Source organism: Ictidomys tridecemlineatus, chromosome 2, assembly GCF_052094955.1.
Source record: "Ictidomys tridecemlineatus isolate mIctTri1 chromosome 2, mIctTri1.hap1, whole genome shotgun sequence".
Classification (NCBI taxonomy): domain Eukaryota; kingdom Metazoa; phylum Chordata; class Mammalia; order Rodentia; family Sciuridae; genus Ictidomys; species Ictidomys tridecemlineatus.
The window spans coordinates 1,016,206-1,033,147 of record NC_135478.1 but is presented as its reverse complement, the minus strand read 5'-3'; the positions used below and the strand labels follow the sequence as shown (position 1 = coordinate 1,033,147).

Genomic DNA, 16,942 nt, shown 5'->3' with positions numbered 1-16,942 from the left:
TCCTGGGGGAGTGCGGCCTTCACCCTGAGGCCCCAGACCCAGGGCCTCACCTCTTGGCTCTGGAACCACACCTCCCACCCTGTTAGTGTTTCCTCCGCCACCAAGGACTGTGTGTGAGTATTCACGGTCACGTCATTGGGATGCATGATTAATAACCTGCGAATGTGGGTGGCATTTCTAGAAGGGTTGGGCGAGGGCCAGTCTCTGCATTCCAGAAAGTGTGGAGCAGGGTCTGTTGCCTTGCCAGGGGCTTTCTGCCTTTGTGGGGACCCCAGGACCGCCCCACCATCACCAGACCCTGGGTGCCTGGGCTCAGCCTGGCGGCAGTTTGGGGTGCATCGCAGGTGCCCTTGGGGAGGTGTGTGGAGGGTCGTCAGGGCACCAGGCTCCCTCGGTTGACCCTTCCAGGAGCCTGCGTGGGGCCAGGGCGGACACCCCAAGCCTGGTGAAAAGCACTGCTGGACAGCCCAAGCCCCTGCCTGCCCCCCCCACGCCAAGGCCCTTCCCGTCTGTGGTCACTGGAAGTATTAGATTCAAACAAAATCTAATGGGATGTGAATATTCATTAGTTTGACCAATTAATATGCATAATCATGCAAATTAGACAGCAATTAAGCCAGAGCTCTCCAGGGGGCTGGTAGTGGGGACTGAGGCCGAGGGCTGGTCTGCGTGGAGTCCCCACTGCAGCCCTCTCCTCACTCTCTGGTGGTGCCAGGAGCGCCTCAGTCCTGCTGTGTGTCACCAGCCCTGTTCCCAGAAGAGGAAGGCTGAGGGGTTCCGGGGCTGCTCTGTGTGCCCCCCACAGGGAGGAATGCGCCTCAGGGAGCCAGTCACCCTGGGCTGCCCCTGCCCTCCTGGGCTGTTGTCTGCCGCCCTGGGGAGATAAGGGCCCGGCCCCGCCCCACCCTGGGACAAGGTCCTGTGGCCTGGCGGCTTGGCACCTGCCTGGGCCTGGTGGTGCCTCTGGGCTCCTGCCTGAGGCCTGGGCTTGTGTCTGGCATGGAGCCCTTTCACCTCCCCTGGGTTAGCGCAGAGCTCAAGGTCCCGGCAGGACAGCCTTTGTTCAATTCTGTTCAATCCCATGTGACAAGGCGCCTCTGCAGAGAGAGTCCACTTAGGACCGAGGGGGGTCCTGGGCTGGGGGAGAAGCTAGCATAGCAGTGGGGCCCGGGGTCTTGAAGATGGGCAGGAGATTGCTGGGAGCGACAGGTGGTAGAAGTGCTACTGAGTGGCAGCCCTGAGCCCACCAAGTCCCCAGGGTTCCAGGGCGTTGGCTGTGAGGTGAGCCCCTGGGTCCCTGTGGCCCTCTCCAGAGACGTTGAGCACTGAGGCTAGAGCCAGCAGGTCTGACCTCCTCTTGTCCTGCAGGCCTCGAGGACCGGCCCAGCTCAGGGTCCTGGGCCACCAGTGACCAGAACAATTCCTCCTTTGACCCCAGCCGGGTGAGGATCCCCTGTAGCCCATGACCCTGGGTCTCCCTCCCCTGAGTGAGGGGTGGGTGAGGAAGCTGGGGCTGGGTGGCGTCCTGGGCCTGACCCCAACCGTCTCCTAGGCCTACAGTGACGGCACCCACTTCAGTGAGTCCCACGGCAGCCTTTCTTCGTCCACATTCCTGGGACCCGGACTTGGAGGTGAGTGGCCAGTCAGGTGGACTGGTGGCAGCCTCAGGACTGATCAGGGCACTGGACCCAGTGTGGGTGGACGGTCTGGACCCCTCCTGCTGGCTCTGTGGGGCAGGGGCCTGTGACAATGCCCACGGCAATAGGTGTGGGAGTTAGGTGTGGGTCTTGGCCACTTGGGAAGGTGGTGCAGCCAGAGTGGACAAAAAGTGGCCTTCAGGCCTGCCTTCAGCCAGGTGCTGACCAGGGCCCTGTCACAGGGGGATTCCTAGGCTGCAGCTAGCACGGCTGTCCCGTGGGGCTGGGTCTGGAGCAGTCTGCTGACAGGTCGAGGCCCAAGGAGAGTCGGATGTGCTGCTGGCCTCTGGTGGTGACTGCTGCTCGGCCTCATGGCCAGGGGTACAGCTGGGCACCCCCACCTTGTCCCAGCCAAGGGCTGTGAGGCCTGGCCCGCTGCGTGACCAGGGGTGGCCTTGCACCTGCAGCACACTGGCTTCCCCTCTCCCTCTTCCTCCTCCTGGCCGCCGCCTCAGCTTCCTGCTGGCGTGAGCAGGGCTGCGGGCAGTTCCCACGCGGGCAGCAGTGTCCAGAGCCCAGCTGTGTCCTGGCCGGGTCCTGCCTCCCCTGCCACTTGCCCTCTCACAGCTGTGAACTTGGGCAGGGCAAGTGGGCTCCCAGGAACCCCGCCCCAGGGTTCCTGTTGAGGAGCGGAGCAGGTCCCGACAGCACCTGGCGCATCTGGAGCACGGCGCTCTCACCCGCTGCCCCTGGTCACTGACCTGGCACCTCTTCCCACGAGTCTAGGAGATGTTCTTTCACAGAAGTCAAGGAGTTTTGTTTTCTCCCAGTTGTACATAATTAACCTCAGTGGACAAGTGTTCTGACTGCTTGTTGAGAAGGTTCTTACTGACCCTGCCTCCCACCCCTGCAATCAGCCATTTCCTGTGTCCAATTTAAGCGCAAGGGGAACTTAGATGGCTCAGGTGCCGAGTATTCCAGGGACGCTGCTTCAGGCGAGGCTGGATCCAGGCAAGGCTGGATCCAGGCATCTGTGCAGTGCAGGAGCCTGGGCGGGGGCTGGCTCTCAGTCCCCTACAGAGCTCCAGACTTTGCCTGCCTCTTCTCCCGGTGGCTTGACGCAGTATCCAGGGTGATCCCTGTAACTAAGTGGGGCTCACATGCTGGTTTACAGAGGGACCACTGGCCAGCAGGCTGGGCTGCCCCCGAGCTGGCTGTGGGAGCCGAAGGCCTGGGTGCTGGGCCTCGTGGGCATCATGCACACAGCACACAGCACAGGTCCCTGGTGGATCTGCCACTGGCGTCCCAGGGACCTGGAAGTGAACTGCCCTGAGCCAGGGAAGCACGAGGCGGTGGAGCTCGGCACTGTCCCCCAGGCTGGCGGCAGCAGCTCCAGTTGTCAGGAGGCTCCGGCCATAGTGCGGCCCCGCCCCCTGCGTGGGCCCAGGGCCCTAGGCCTGCTGTAGAGCCGGGTGCCTGCCTTCCTCGGGGTCTGCCCCAGTGACCCTCCTTCCCCTGCAGGCAAGGGCGGCGAGCGAGGCGCCTACGCCACCTTCGGGAGAGATGCTGGTGTTGGCAGCTTGACTCAGGTGAGGGGTGCAGGGTGGCCGGCCGAGCTGCCCTGTCCAGAGCCTGTGCTCGGCTCCACCCTCCCCGGCCCCTTGTTTTGGTTTTTAGTTTTACACGGTTCCTCGGGGTTCCTCGTCTCTGGGCCTGGTGGGGCTGCTGGTTGTGGGTGGGGACTCTTCCCCGCTTAGGGTCTAAGCCAGGCCAAGCCACCCCCAAACCTGGCCACCTGTGCCACTCGCAGGTGCAGCCCACCCAGGGCTTGCCCCAGCCCAGATGAGAACCTCACCACATGGTTCTCATGAGTGAGGGCAACAGGGCCCGGTGGCCAGTTCAGTGGTCCCAGTCTGGCCTCCTGTCTCTGTCCCCTGGGAGACATCTATCCCCACACTCCCCAGGAATTTCATTCTTGTCCCCACCACGTCCTCCCCAGTCCCAGGGTATAGCCTGGCCTGTCTGAGGTGGCTCCCCTAAGCTGCTGACACCAGCCAAGTGCAGAGGTCACACCTGCAGGCCTGCCAGGCCCCACAAGGCCCTGTATGGTGGGGACAGCCTGCAGCGTTACTGCTGAGAGCAGAGCCTGGCAGAAGTGGGTTGCGAACCAGGGTCCAGGGCAAACAGGAGGCTCCTTGGTGGCCTGATACCCCAGGGACAGAAGTCCATCTCGACCCAGTGTGCAGAACCAAGCTGTTGGGGTAGGAAAGAAAGGACACAGGAAGAGTGACTCCCAGGCCCAGCGGTGCCCAGCCAGAGCGGGTGGCCATCGGATGCCAACAGCCTTGAGCCATGCCCACAGCTGCAGTCCCTGGTGCCTTAGCTCGGAGAGTGGTGCCTGTGTTGTCCAAGCTAGGTCCCCAGCCAGCAGGAGAGCCCCTGCCCCAAGGGCTGGGGCCACCCAGACGTCTGAGTGACTGTGACCTTTTGTAGTTGATGGGTATCTAACTGGCGTTGGCATGGGGAGTGGACAGTGACTCTGCCTCCTGCTGTCCCTGCAGGCCGGCTTCCTGCCTGGCGAGCTGGCCCTCGGCAGCCCCGGGTCACTGTCCCCCCCTGGCAGCAAGGGCAGCTCCCAGTATTATTCCTCCTACCCCAGCAACCCTCGGCGGAGAGCTGCGGACAGCGGCCTGGGTGAGTGGGACGGCCAGGGCCTTGAAGGGCAGTAGCCAGGGCGATGCCAGATCCTGACTGGGGTCTGGGCACGCAGGGTGGGAGGCACAGAGTGGGCCTCCCTCTGCTTGAGGCCATGGACACTGGGCCGTGGCTCCCTAGACAGACCGGGGGCCGGTTCCCAGGACCCTCCAGACTGCTGGTCTCCGTGGGTCCTGGGCCTCTGTTCATGCCTCTCTGTCTGTGTGGTGCTGGAGATGGGGCCCAGGACCCGCGTGCTGAGCAGGCGCCAGCCACTGAGCCACCTGTCCTTGAGCGTTTGCTGGATTGATTTTTCTCCAGCCCTCATGGCCCAGCCGCCCACGTCCACCCAGCAGGTGGACCTGGGCCCCTTTGAGCCTTCAGCACTGTGCCTGGGGACACTGAGTCAGCCAGACCCAGGGCTGTCCTGGGCCCTGTGGGCAGCACAGGTGGTGGGCTCAGTCGCCGGGTGCACAGCAGTGGTTCTGGCCTTCGCTGCCTGCAGGTGTCCTGCAGGTGGAGAAAGTGCCCCGAGTGCCTTGCACGCTCACAGATGCTGCCGGGTGGGTGAGTGTGCACGGATCTGGGGCCACAGTGTGGCTGAGAGGGACGACCTGGCACTTCAGGTGTGTGCCCCGCCAGACTCCTTGCCCACTGCTGTGGGTTTCTGCATCTTTAAACCCGTGTGGGTGGACTTGAGGCCCCTTCTTTCTGGCAGGACTGGGGATTGAACCCGGGTGCCATGCCGTGAGCTGCCCCCAGCCTCACAGTCTTGGTTGGTCCTTTCACCCAGGCTGGCCTGATACTTGCCATCCTGCTGCCCCAGCCTCCTGAGTTGCTGGGGTGACAGGAGTGACCAGGTGCCCAGCCCAGGTGTTTGACTTTACTAAATGGGTGACCTGAAGACCTCTGCTCCAGGGCAGGAGCTGTTCCATACTGGTCCCCAACAGTGACAAGGTGTCCAAGGGGCAGGAACGGTCATTGAGGGGCATTTCTCATTTCTCTCTCTCAACAGAGGTGCAGCCCAAGAAGGCCCGGAAGGTTCCGCCTGGTCTTCCTTCCTCGGTGAGTGGTGGAACAGAGGGAACCCCACTTGATGAACGCCCTTCCTCGGCAGCCAGACCTTGTGAGGTCCTGAGCTGTGCGTGCCTCTGCAGCCCGGAGCATGAGTGGCCCGAAAAGCTACCCTAGGGCCCAGCCCTGGCCACAGGCCTCCAAGGGACAGTGGTCTGAGGCCTCTGTTCCAGTCTTGGCCTCACCTGGCAGAGGAGGGCAGGTTCCTGGCAAGGCCCCCTGGGCATGTGTGGGGCTCTGGGAGCCAGGCAGGAAAGTCCTCCTGGGCCCTTTCTAGGGCCTGTCCACCCTATCTGCCCTGCGTCCCCACCCACTGTCCGGTGGTTGGCTGGAGGCCAGGGCAGCAGATGGTGTGTGCAGGCCGCCCCCTGCCGGGCCCCTGCGTCGTGTCAGGCTGGAAGGAGAGGTGTGTGCCATTCCCTGCACCACCCAGCACCTCTGCCAGGGCCAGCCAGCGCCGGGCACCACCTCCAGTGGCTGCACCACCACCCTGGTCAGCATGAGTAGGCCAGGCACCTGCTGCCCTGGCCCAGGGCCCTCCTTCCTTGTCGGACCTATAATTGGGGTGGGGGTAAGCAGAGGGGACACAGGGAGGGAGGCCCAGGCATGCAGGTGCCAGGACCTCAGTCGGGCCTGGAGCACTGGGGCTCTGCTTGGGAGCCACACCACGCTGCGGGGCAGAATGGGGCCCTGGTCCAGCCTCGCTCACAGCAGGTGTCCATGTCTCTGTTGGCCTGAAGTCCAGGAGCACCGGGGGTAGTGGTGGTGGGCCCTTTGCCGTAGCTGCCCTCGGGTGGCCAGACATGGGGCTAAGGGAGGCCCCAGTAAGGAGGACCCTTGCCGGGTGGCAGGAGAACAGAGGGAATGGCTGGGGGCTTGGCAGGAGCGGAGTTGGCTGCAAAGGTGGCCGGGGCAGGACCAGGTGGCCCGGGCAGGACCAGGGCACCCACAGCTCAGAGCCCGGCTGCAGTGTGCCTGGAAACGGCTGCGGGAGGGAGGCTGGATGACCAGTGCCTCTGTCCTTGAACCTGCAGGTGTACCCCCCCAGCTCCGGGGACGACTTTGGCAGGGACACAGCCGCCTACCCCTCTGCCAAGACCCCCAGCAGCGCCTACCCCGCCCCCTTCTACGTGGCAGGTGGGTGGGGCTAGCCCGGGGTGGCTGGGGCCCTCTGTGCCCGTCTCACCTGCGCTCCCCACAGATGGCAGCCTGCACCCCTCGGCCGAGCTCTGGAGCACTCCTGGCCAGGCAGGCTTCGGGTCCATGCTGGGCAGCGGCTCGTCCCCCTTGCCCCTCACACCGGGCAGCAGTGGTCCTGTGGGCAGTAGCACCTTCAGTAGCTTGCACCAGCATGAGCGCATGGTAGGCCTGGTTGGGCAGCGGGCGAGTGGGCGGGAGGGCCTGGGCAGCACTGCCTGATCCTCTGCTGTCCCCCAGGGCTACCAGCTGCATGGAGCAGAGGTCAATGGCGGGCTTCCAGCTGTGTCCACCTTCTCCTCAGCCCCCGGAGCGCCTTACAGCAGCGTCTCCAGCCACACGCCGCCTGTCAGTGGGACTGAGGGCCTCCTCGGTACGGCCACCCCCGGGACACGGCCTCCCTGAGCTAGCTCAGCCGGGGATGCCGCGGTGTGGCTGGAGAAACTGGTCCTTAGTCACCATGGCTTCTGCTGTGAGGTGCCCCCATGGGACATTGGAGGGACCCTGGAGTGGTGTCTTCCCCTCCCCACAGCCAGGGACACGGGCTGGGGGCCCAGTTCACTCCTAGTCCTGCTGCGGTCCCCAGGGCCTCAGCTCAGCATGGCAGGTGTCATGGGGCCTCCTCACATGGGACACCTGACCTCGAGGCTGGCCCTCGCCTCTTTCCACCCACAGGCTCCCGTGGGACCACGGCCGGCAGCTCTGGGGATGCCCTTGGGAAGGCGCTGGCCTCGGTGAGGCGTGGGGCCGGGGAGGCGGGCTGGGGACGCTGCCGGCCAGCCTCTGACCCCCCGCTCCCTGCTGCACAGATCTATTCCCCGGACCACTCCAGCAGCACCTTCTCACCCAGCCCCTCCACCCCTGTGGGCTCTCCGCAGGGCCTGCCAGGTAAGTGGGGGCCTGGGCCACAGGTCATGGGTTGGCTCCTGGGGTCTCGCAGCCGCGCGGGCTGGGGCTGGGGCTGGATGGGGCAGAGCCTGCTGTGAGCTGTGCCCTGAGCAGGCCAGGAGGCTCCCTGGAGGTGGACTGCAGGTGGCCTCGAGCACACGAGGCCCTGTGTGAATGAGGCCCAGAGTGGCACGTGGCGGCTCACACTGCAGCCACCAGGCGGGTGCGGAGGGTCTGCGTCCAGGAGCCAGGCCACCCTCTGGCTCAGACCTGTTCCCGCTGTTGTTTGCTGTCCTGATGGAGAGCGGGTGGTGCCAGCTGCGGCCTGTGCCACCTCTGTCCTTGCTCAGTTGTGCCCAGCATCAGCTGGGTACAAGAGGAAGTGAGTGCTGGGGCCTTCTGGCTGGCCTGGGTGGTTGTGCCAACATTACCCCTGGTCCTCGCCTCTGCCTGTGAGAAACCTCAGGAACCTAGGCTTTTCCTGGACCTGTCCAGTCTCTCCTGGAGCTAACCACTTCCCCTACTGCTGCTGGAGTCAGAGCATGTGGGGCAGGATATGGAGGAGCCTCCCTCCCAGGCACTGGCTGTTGATGGAAGCTGGTGGGCTTGGCGGGCCCGATGGGGCCAAGATGCCCGCCCTGTGCTTTTGTTTGCATAGGGCATCCCCAAGTGGTCACCCTGAGCCTTAGAGGATGCCCAGCTGTGGGGAATGCCCCACCCCCAGGGCTGTGGCGCACCTGTGTCCAAGGACACCCTGATGCTTGTCCCCCATCCACACATATCCTGCCCTTCCAGGGACGTCGCAGTGGCCCCGAGCAGGGGCCCCCGGTGCCTTATCGCCCAGCTATGACGGGGGTCTCCCAGGCCTGGTGAGTGACCCTGCCCTGCCGTGGGGGTGGGTGGCCTGTCTGTCCTGTCCCCAGGCAGCAGGACTGCAGGGGACAGCAGCCCTGTGACCAGGAGGTGCTTGTGAGGAAGGGTCTGGGCTGGAGGTGGGTGGAGCTCACCAGTGTGCAGAGCTCCTGGGCAGGACCGCAGCGGCCCCTCACACCCTCCTTGTGCCCCACAGAGCAAGATGGAAGACCACCTGGACGAGGCCATCCACGTGCTTCGCAGCCACGCCGTGGGCACAGCCAGCGACGTACATGGGCTGCTGCCTGGCCCCGGGGCACTGGTCTCTGGTTTCGCGGGCCCCTTGCCACTGGGTGGTCGGCACGCTGGCCTGGTGAGCCTCTGGCAGGGTTGGGGGATGGGGCTGGGGCCACCCACCTTGACGGCACCCCTGCCCTGTCTGCAGGTGGGGGGCAGCCACCCTGAAGACGGACTTGCGGGCAGCACCAGCCTCTTGCACAACCACACTGCTCTGCCCAGCCAGCCTGGCACCCTGCCTGACCTTCCACGGCCGCCTGACTCCTACAGTGGTGAGTCCAGGCACCAGACTGCTTGTCCCCCCATCCCCACCCCGATGCTGTCCTCTGCAGTGCGGGCTCGGGTAGTCCAGGGACGGTGCTGCCAGGGGCCAGGCAGTCTCCCCAGCCTGAGCAGAGCTACGGTGTGGCCCTGTTGCCCTGCCAGATGTCCACAGTGGCCACGGATGCAGGATTCCAGGGCCCCGTGTGCTGCTGAGGACGCTGTGGCAGGAGGTGGGACCTGGCACTCAGAGGGTGGGGGGCTTGCATTGCTCCTCAGGTGGGACTTCTGCGGGCATCTGGGGACACAGGCTGCTGGCGGGTAGTGTTGGGGGGAGCAGGGCTGGCACAGGCCTCTCAGCACGTGTTGACCTTGGCAGCTCTTCAGGACTGGACCTGCTTGGGATTCAGGGGCGCCCTCCCGTGGCCATGTCATCGGCGTGGCCAGGGAACCACCCAGTGTGTGCCCACAGTGCTGGGGCAGCCCTGGCCTTAGTCCCACCTCCCCAGGGTCCTGTCCTGCCCCTCCCTGGGTTTTATGAACCCCAGGACATTTCCACAGCTGCCATTTCAATTGCAGCATCTCAGGGAGAGTCCAGGGTGGTGGCCATGGTGTTGTACAGGCTTGGTCTGCACCTGGTTCCGGGTGTGCCTGTCCACTTCTTCAAACAGGTGCCTGCCTCCGATCCATGCACGGCACGTCCCAGTGTGCAGCTCCATTCTTGCCTCACCGGGTTGAACGGTGTTTCTTGACTTGGTGAAGGAGGCTCCCTGGGCTGGGGACACGGCTCAGCTGGCAGAGTGCTCGCCTCGCATGCCCACAGCCTGGGCTCCACCCCAGCTCCACAGAAGGGGAGAACGGGCAGCTCTGCCGCAGAGCCCCTGTCTGGGCTGGACCCCTGTTTTCTGGACTTGTCCTCCCACTGCATTGACCTGAGGGCGCTCTGCGTGTTTTGGAGAGCAGTCCATTACTGGCTGTGCAGGTCATGCATGTTGTCTGCCTGTGGCACTTTCATTCTGGTTTTGAGCCGGGTCCCCTGGTGCCTGCCTGTCTTCTCATTGTCTGGGCATCTGAGGCAGGGAGAGAGCTCAGGCCCAGCCCGGCCATGCAGGAAGACCGCACACACACACACACACACATTTCTAAACGTGGATACCGTTCAGTGTGTGGGCTCGGGGATTCCTGCACTGCCATCCCTCCCGCTGTCAGCCGCCTGCTGATGCTGTTGGAGGAGCTCTTCTGGTGTGCACTCTGGCAGCTCAGCTGTTACCAGTGGCCTCTGTGCGAGGACGGCGTGAAAGCCCAGAAGTGCCTCCCCCTGCTTTTCATTAAATAATGATTTTCTCCCCAAAAAAGCTCTTTAGTTGGCATTTTGTTGGTTGGTTAGGATGCTAGGGCTATGCCCTAGGGCCTCGCGTGCTGGGCAAGCGTTCCACCACAAGCTGGCCACCGCTCCAGGATTCCCCGGACCTGTTCACCTGCCCCCTCCTGAGACCTGAAGCCCCGTTTCCCCGCGCGGCTCTGTTCTGGTGGCACTGGTGCCTCTGGTGTGGGTAGAGGCCCAGCTCTGGATGGTTGGTGTGTCGCCGTTTTCTGTTTTTTTGTTGTGGCGGTGGTCATTGTCATTGTCGCTGTTGTTTTTCCTTGAGATCAAAGACCTATGACAGGAGCGTCAAAGGGGCTGGTCAGGTAGTCTTGGAGGCCATTGCTGTCCGAGCCACAGCCTTTGATGCCAGGCCTATTGCAGGACTTGGGCGAGCAGGAGCTGCGGTGGTCACCGGCGAGATCAAGCGCGAGGAGAAGGAGGACGAAGAGAACACTTCGGTGGCGGACAACTCGGAGGAGGAGAAGAAGGAGCTGAAGGGCCCCCGCACGCGGACCAGGTGCCAGCCTACCCCGCCCCTTGCCGCCCCTGCAGGACGCTCCGCGCACACGCGCTCCGCGCACACGCACTCGGCAGCGCACACCCACTCAGCACACACGCACTCGGCAGCGCACACGCACTCAGCACACAGGCACTCCGCCCACGCGAGGGTCGCGGGCCACGCCCGCCCCCTCCTCACTGTCTCCCTTGGCCCCCGGCCCCCCTCCCCCGTAGCCCAGACGAGGACGAGGACGACCTTCTCCCCCCAGAGCAGAAGGCCGAGCGGGAGAAGGAGCGCCGGGTGGCCAATAACGCCCGCGAGCGGCTGAGGGTCCGGGACATCAATGAGGCATTTAAGGAGCTGGGGCGCATGTGCCAGCTGCACCTCAACAGTGAGAAGCCCCAGACCAAACTGCTCATCCTGCACCAGGCCGTGTCGGTCATCCTCAACCTGGAGCAGCAAGTGCGAGGTCAGTGGGGCGCGGCCACCAGCGCCCAGCGCGCCGCCCCCTCCCGCGCTACGCCCTTGCTCGCTCTCCCTTCCTGGCGCCAACCCTCCCTTCACGGTGACTTCCTAGTCACCATCCTCGCTTCCTGGAGCCACCCCCTGCAGCCAGCCCCCTGTTCCCTTCAAGGACCTTCCCCCTGCTGACCCCAGGGTCTAGTCCTGGGATGGGAGGGTCTGATTCTTGGACTCCGGTCGTGCAGACCTGGGTATTTTGCTCATGGCTGTCTCCTTAGCCCAGGGGCCACAGCCCACCCTACCCCCTCCTCAGGAAGCCTAGAGCCTAGCTCTCAGGGCTAGCGTGCCCTGGAGCCCAGAGGCCAAGTTGGCATCTAAACCACTCTTGGCCATTTGGCTTAAGCAGATGAGTCCTTGACCCCACTCCTCTGGCTCAGTTTCCCTGTCTGCAGGGGGGCAGCCACTAGGGCTGGGTGAGGAAGGTGAAGGCCCATCCCTTCCCAGTGGCCCAGTGCCCACTGCTGCTGGCAGCTGCTTCCCTAACCTCTTCTGCTCCTGCGTGGCCCTGTTAACCCTTTCTTTTCTGCAGCACTTTCGCTTGGACCGGAGCCAGAGTCCCGGCCCGGCCTCTGTCCCCTCAGCTCTGAGTTTCCACGTCTCCATGGCGGTGTGCACGTCCTGCCCACGTGCCCAAGCCCACCTCTCTGCTCTCTGCCTCTTGCTGTCCCCTCCACCCCAGCCCTGCGTCCTCTGCTCCCCATTGGTGGCCCCTCCTCACCTCGCACTTGCTGCCCAACCCCAGGATGGCCGTGGCTACAGCCCAGAGCCTTTCCTCTCCCCAAGCCTGCCAGGCCTGTGGGAAGGAAAGGACCAGGGCTTGCCAGCCTCTGGTTCAGTTTGGTCTGCGCGCTTGTCCTGGGCCCCAGGCCGCTGCCTCCCAAGGGATCCACCCAGGCCGCAGGGGGCAGGGAGGTAGGGAGTGGGGGAGGGCAGCCCCCCCTCCCCCCAGAGGAGCAAAAAAGGCCTCTCCAGGAGTCCTGGTCAGATTCAGGCTCCCTGCTTGTGATGTCGGTGGGCTGCGCCTTCCTCTGTGTTTGTCTCAGCCAGTCAGAGCAGCAGGGTTCACGGGTGATTGGCACCCACTGTCCTAAGAAGGAACTCAAGGCGTGGGAAGTGAGGTCTCGGGGGTCTGGGCCAGGACTGCACCCTGGCAGGTGGTCATCTGGTCTGCTCCAGACTCTGGCATGGCGAGGGGCTCAGTGCTAAGCCTGGTGCCCTCTGGCCCAGGAACTTGGAACCCCTGCTTCACCCAGAGGCAGGTCCTTTGAAGGGCTCAGAGCTGAGGGCCCCTCCGGCCCAGCCTGGGGCAGCCAGAGTCCACCAAGGGAACACGCGCATTTCAGGGGCTTTTTGGAGTTGGGGGATCTCAGGGTGAACTGTTTCACTTCCCTTGAGCCTGACCCCCTGGGCAGGCCAAGCTGTGCTAGTGCGCGGTCCTCCAGCAGGCACTGCTCTTGTGGGAAGGTCGGCATCTTGGGAGGAGCGGCCAGGAGGGGTGGTGGAGTAGCCAGGGTTCAGTGTCCTCAGCCAGGGCCTCCCGTCATGTTGGTAGCTGGGGACAGTCAGGCCTTGGTCCTTCTCCACACACAGCCTAGACTCCAGTTGGGTCTGAGGGGCACAGCCACAAGCCTCCGAGGTCACACCCCTGTGGGTGTGAATACACTGCCCTCCACCACCACCAGCCATCACCCACATGCCGTCCCACACTAGCTGTTACCACACGAACACCGTCACCCTCAGCTACACCAGCATCGTCGCCCTCACAGCTGTGCACTAGTAGCCTTTGCCTGCCCTATGCCAACACCAGGTGTCACCTGCGCTAGGCCAGCACTGGCCTATCACACACACACACACAGCCAGCTACACCCTCTCCGCACCTGGCCCTACCCGGCCTGCCCAGGCTGGACACTAATAGAGGCCCCGGTGCTGTGACCCAGCAGTACAGAAGAGGTGCTGTCCTTGGAGGAGAAGGACCTGAGGGACCGGGAGAGGCGCATGGCCAATAACGCGCGGGAGCGGGTGCGTGTGCGGGACATTAACGAGGCCTTCCGGGAGCTGGGGCGCATGTGCCAGCTGCACCTCAAGTCGGACAAGGCGCAGACCAAGCTGCTCATCCTGCAGCAGGCCGTGCAGGTCATCCTGGGCCTGGAGCAGCAGGTGCGAGGTAGGACCCCAGGCCGGCCTCCCCCCCTGCAGACCTGGGTCCTGGGCAGGCCCGAGCCCACGGCCCTTCTGTGGCCACAGCAGGACCCTGCCGTCCCCGACACCTGGACTCCTGGTCTCGGCAGCCCGTGCAGGCCCTGCCCACCCCTGCAGTGCTCGCGGCCCTCTGGGGACCCTCTTCCCACAGCCTTCTCCCTCTCCCCAGAGCGGAACCTGAACCCCAAGGCGGCTTGCCTGAAGCGGCGAGAGGAGGAGAAGGTGTCGGGCGTGGTCGGAGACCCCCAGATGGTGCTCTCAGGCGCCCACCCTGGCTTGAGTGAGGCCCACAACCCTGCCGGGCACATGTGAGGATGGCCCCGCTGGACGAGGGACCAGCTCACTCTCCTACTCTAGGTTTGGGGTGCATGGAGCAGCATTGCCACCCTTGAACCAGGAGCACCCACCGGGCTCCGAAGGGGATGCCTGGTGGCCCTGCCTGCTCCACCCCTGGCTGCCCACCTCCCTGCTGCAGATCCAGAAGTCCATCTTGGCTCCGTGACGGGCCACAGGAGCATTGGTGGGGGGAGTTGAGCGAAACCAGAAAGCAAGCAACAAAGTACACTTTGTCAGAAAGAAGAAAATTATGCCTTAACTATGTAAAATGTGGAAGAACCGGAACTCTTCACTCCGTCGAGGGTGATGCTGTGCAAACCTGGCTTGTTCTTCAGAAGCCACCAGCAAATCGTGCCTAAGCATAATATTTTTTTTAAGGAAAATAAAAAAGAACATTAGTTATGAGATTTTTTTAATGTAGAAAAAAATTAGTAAGGAGGATGCCTTCTGTTTTTTTTTTTTTAAGCTTTCTTTTGCATATGTTTTGTAAGCAACTTTTTTTTTTTTTTTTTTTGGTATAAAAGTCTTGTCTCGCTGTTTCTAGAAGTGAGCAGTGCCTTTTATGATCAACCAGATTATTAAAAGTCCTATCAAGACCAGCGTCGACCTGCGGTTCACCTCCCCGCTCCCTCTGGCAGCTGTGCTCAGCCGGGCTCCATAGAGTGGCCCCTGTGCCTTACCCCACGGGCTCCCTCCACCTCTCTTCCTCAGGGTGGCTCAACCTGGCTCTCCCCACCTGCCTTATCCCCAAGGCTCTGTGCTGTCTCCCTGGGCACCCAGCACATCTTTAAAATAAGGGATTCTGTGCCGGGGGTGCTGGGGTTGAACCCAGAGCCTTAGGCGTGCAAGCCCATATCCATGTACATGCGACTGAGCCGTGTCCCCAGCTTGAAACGGGGTTCTTTGGGACTAATGACATCTTGCATGGAGGCCACAGCCCAGAAGGATGGTGTTGGCAGCCACAACTTGTTCTCTGGATTGGCAGAGGGGCTGCTGCCTGGGAGTCTGGAACAGGACAAGCTCCCTCCCCACTCTGGCCCTTGGCCACATTACAAATGGCCACCCTGGTGTGGACAGATGGCCGGAGCTTATCCAGGAGTATGCTATGGCTGCACCAGCTGCCCTCAACCCAATGCTGTGTAGTGAGACGCATTTCCTGTGCCCAAGAAAGTCACCCTGGGGCCCACCTGCCTTCTGGTCCCTCACCCAGGCTCACCATGCACTGTTTCTTGGTCTCCTGTCAGTAGCTGGGGAAACCAGTTGGTCCTGGCTGGCATGGGACTGTCCTGGGTCCAAAACAGCATCTCAGCCCCCCCAGTCCCAGACGTGTCACTTGTCCAACCATGGGGTAACCTGCTCCTGCACAGGCCTTCTGGAACCCAGTTGTCTGCATTCTGCACACCAGCATCCTGGGTACCCCCGATTGCTCCTGAGACCGCTGGGGACCTGGGCCCCAGGGCAAGGCCAGAGACCCAAGGGCACTGGGGTGGTCTAGTGGCCTGGCTTTGCCATGCGCCTTGGTGACTTGGGAGCTCCCTCATGGGAAGCCAGCCTCAGTTAACTCTTTATTTGCCTGTAGTCCTGCCCATGGGTCCAGTGGGCAGTGCTGAGGAGACCCTGAGGTCTCATCCAATTTCCAAGCTGAGATTAGCTCAGCATGAGAGGAAACACCACCACGGTGGGAGGGAAGGTCCACGGCTACAGGTGAGAGCCTCAGCATAACTGGGATCTTGTTTGGGGGAGCTTTGTTGTATGCTTTTCTATACCAGGTGTTGAACCAGGTGTGATCCACTGCTCAGCCCCAGCCCTTTTAGACCAAGTTGCTAAGGCTGGTTTTGAACTTGCATCCTCCTGCCTCAGTCCCGCAAGCTGCTGGGATAATAGGTGTGCACTTCTAGAATACCTGGCAGAAAAACTGGGTTTTAAAAAATTTTTAGGAGCTGGGGTTGTGGCTCAGTGGTACAGCACTTGCCTAGCATGTGTGAGGCACATGTTTTAATTCTCAGCCCCACATAGAAATAAATGAATAAAGTGGGGGTTCCATCAACAACTACAATATTTTTAAGGAAAACAAATTTATAGCCAGGCATGGCATATACCTGGCAGCCCAGCTATGTGGAGGCTGAGGCAGGAGGATCCCAGGTTGGAGGTCATCCTGGGGAATTTAGCAAGACCCTATTTCAAAATAAAAAATAAGCTGGAGACACAGCTCAGTGGCAGAGTACTTGCCCTGGGCCCAGTACCACAAAAAAACATCGTTTTTTGGCTCAGTTGGCTAGATAATTTGAGATTTTTAAAGGATCCTGTCTGGAGTAGACTTGGAGTCCTGTTCTGTTTATAACACCTCTGACGTTGGCCATCCTGAGTCTGTCCAGTGTGATGTGCTGACAGGGGAGAAGGGGTCAGGAGGGTTGGTCTTCAACCCTTGGTGCCCCTGATGCCTACCCCAAGAGAGCAGCTTGCCCAGTGGTCCAGTGCTTGTATACCACTGACACCCCCCCCCCCCCAGGGAACAGCTACATCCAAAGCTCTGCAGGGGAGGTGGGAACCTGCACTGGAAAGGAGAGTGGGATGCTGGGCTCCTCCAGGGCTCCCAGCCGAGGATGCGAGCTGCAGAACTGTCTCCCTGCACTGCTGCAGCTGGCTTCTCAGGGGAACTCTAGCCCCGACCTGTCGGCATGCTCCAGGCATGGTGGCACACGCCTGTGACCCCAGCTACCCAGGAGGCTGTGGCTAAGCTGGGAATGTGGCTCAGTGACAGGGGCCTGACTAGCACGTGTGTCTCCAGGTTCAATCATCAGTACTGGAAGAAAAGGTGGGCTTTGCCATTTCTCCGCTAAAACCTCCCAAGGCTCCCTAAAGCCCCTGAGGGGCGTTTACCACTTCTTCCGAACGAGACCCCTGCAAACTAGGGGCAAAGCCGCTCGAGGAGGCGAGGCTGTAGCGGAGGCTTGTTGGGGCCCTGCGCCGGACTCCTCCGCCTTCCGCTGCTTACTGGGGCTCCTGCTGTCTGTGCCCTTCGCTGCTGAACTTGACCCGACCCCTTGGAAGGGGTGGCCCCAGGAGCCAGCCATTCGGAGCCTCCTGCCCTCTAAGAGGGAGGAGTGGCGCCAGGAGCGG

The 16,942-nt window shown here is 62.5% G+C and overlaps 1 protein-coding gene across 9 annotated transcripts in view; it reads left to right on the top strand.

Moving 5' to 3' along the window:
- Nucleotides 1-14,227, top strand: part of Tcf3 (transcription factor 3) — a 29,653-nt gene extending 15,426 nt beyond the window's left edge. For 2 of the 9 annotated variants that reach the window (XM_078032824.1, XM_005331976.5), the window contains 16 exons: nt 1,369-1,442; nt 1,553-1,631; nt 3,159-3,226; nt 4,199-4,331; nt 5,347-5,396; nt 6,440-6,542; nt 6,607-6,767; nt 6,843-6,975; nt 7,278-7,336; nt 7,412-7,490; nt 8,286-8,359; nt 8,560-8,715; nt 8,788-8,911; nt 10,648-10,783; nt 10,999-11,234; nt 13,656-14,227. In XM_078032824.1, coding sequence (XP_077888950.1) covers nt 1,369-1,442; nt 1,553-1,631; nt 3,159-3,226; nt 4,199-4,331; nt 5,347-5,396; nt 6,440-6,542; nt 6,607-6,767; nt 6,843-6,975; nt 7,278-7,336; nt 7,412-7,490; nt 8,286-8,359; nt 8,560-8,715; nt 8,788-8,911; nt 10,648-10,783; nt 10,999-11,234; nt 13,656-13,798 — 1,808 coding nt within the window. In that variant the 3' untranslated portion in view covers nt 13,799-14,227. Of the gene's footprint in view, nt 1-1,368; nt 1,443-1,552; nt 1,632-3,158; nt 3,227-4,198; nt 4,332-5,346; nt 5,397-6,439; nt 6,543-6,606; nt 6,768-6,842; nt 6,976-7,277; nt 7,337-7,411; nt 7,491-8,285; nt 8,360-8,559; nt 8,716-8,787; nt 8,912-10,647; nt 10,784-10,998; nt 11,235-13,224; nt 13,452-13,655 lie in introns of those variants that run through there. The other 7 variants (XM_021730838.3, XM_005331978.5, XM_021730839.3 and 4 more) reach the window with 7 other exon arrangements.
- The last annotated feature ends 2,715 nt before the right edge of the window (nt 14,228-16,942 follow it).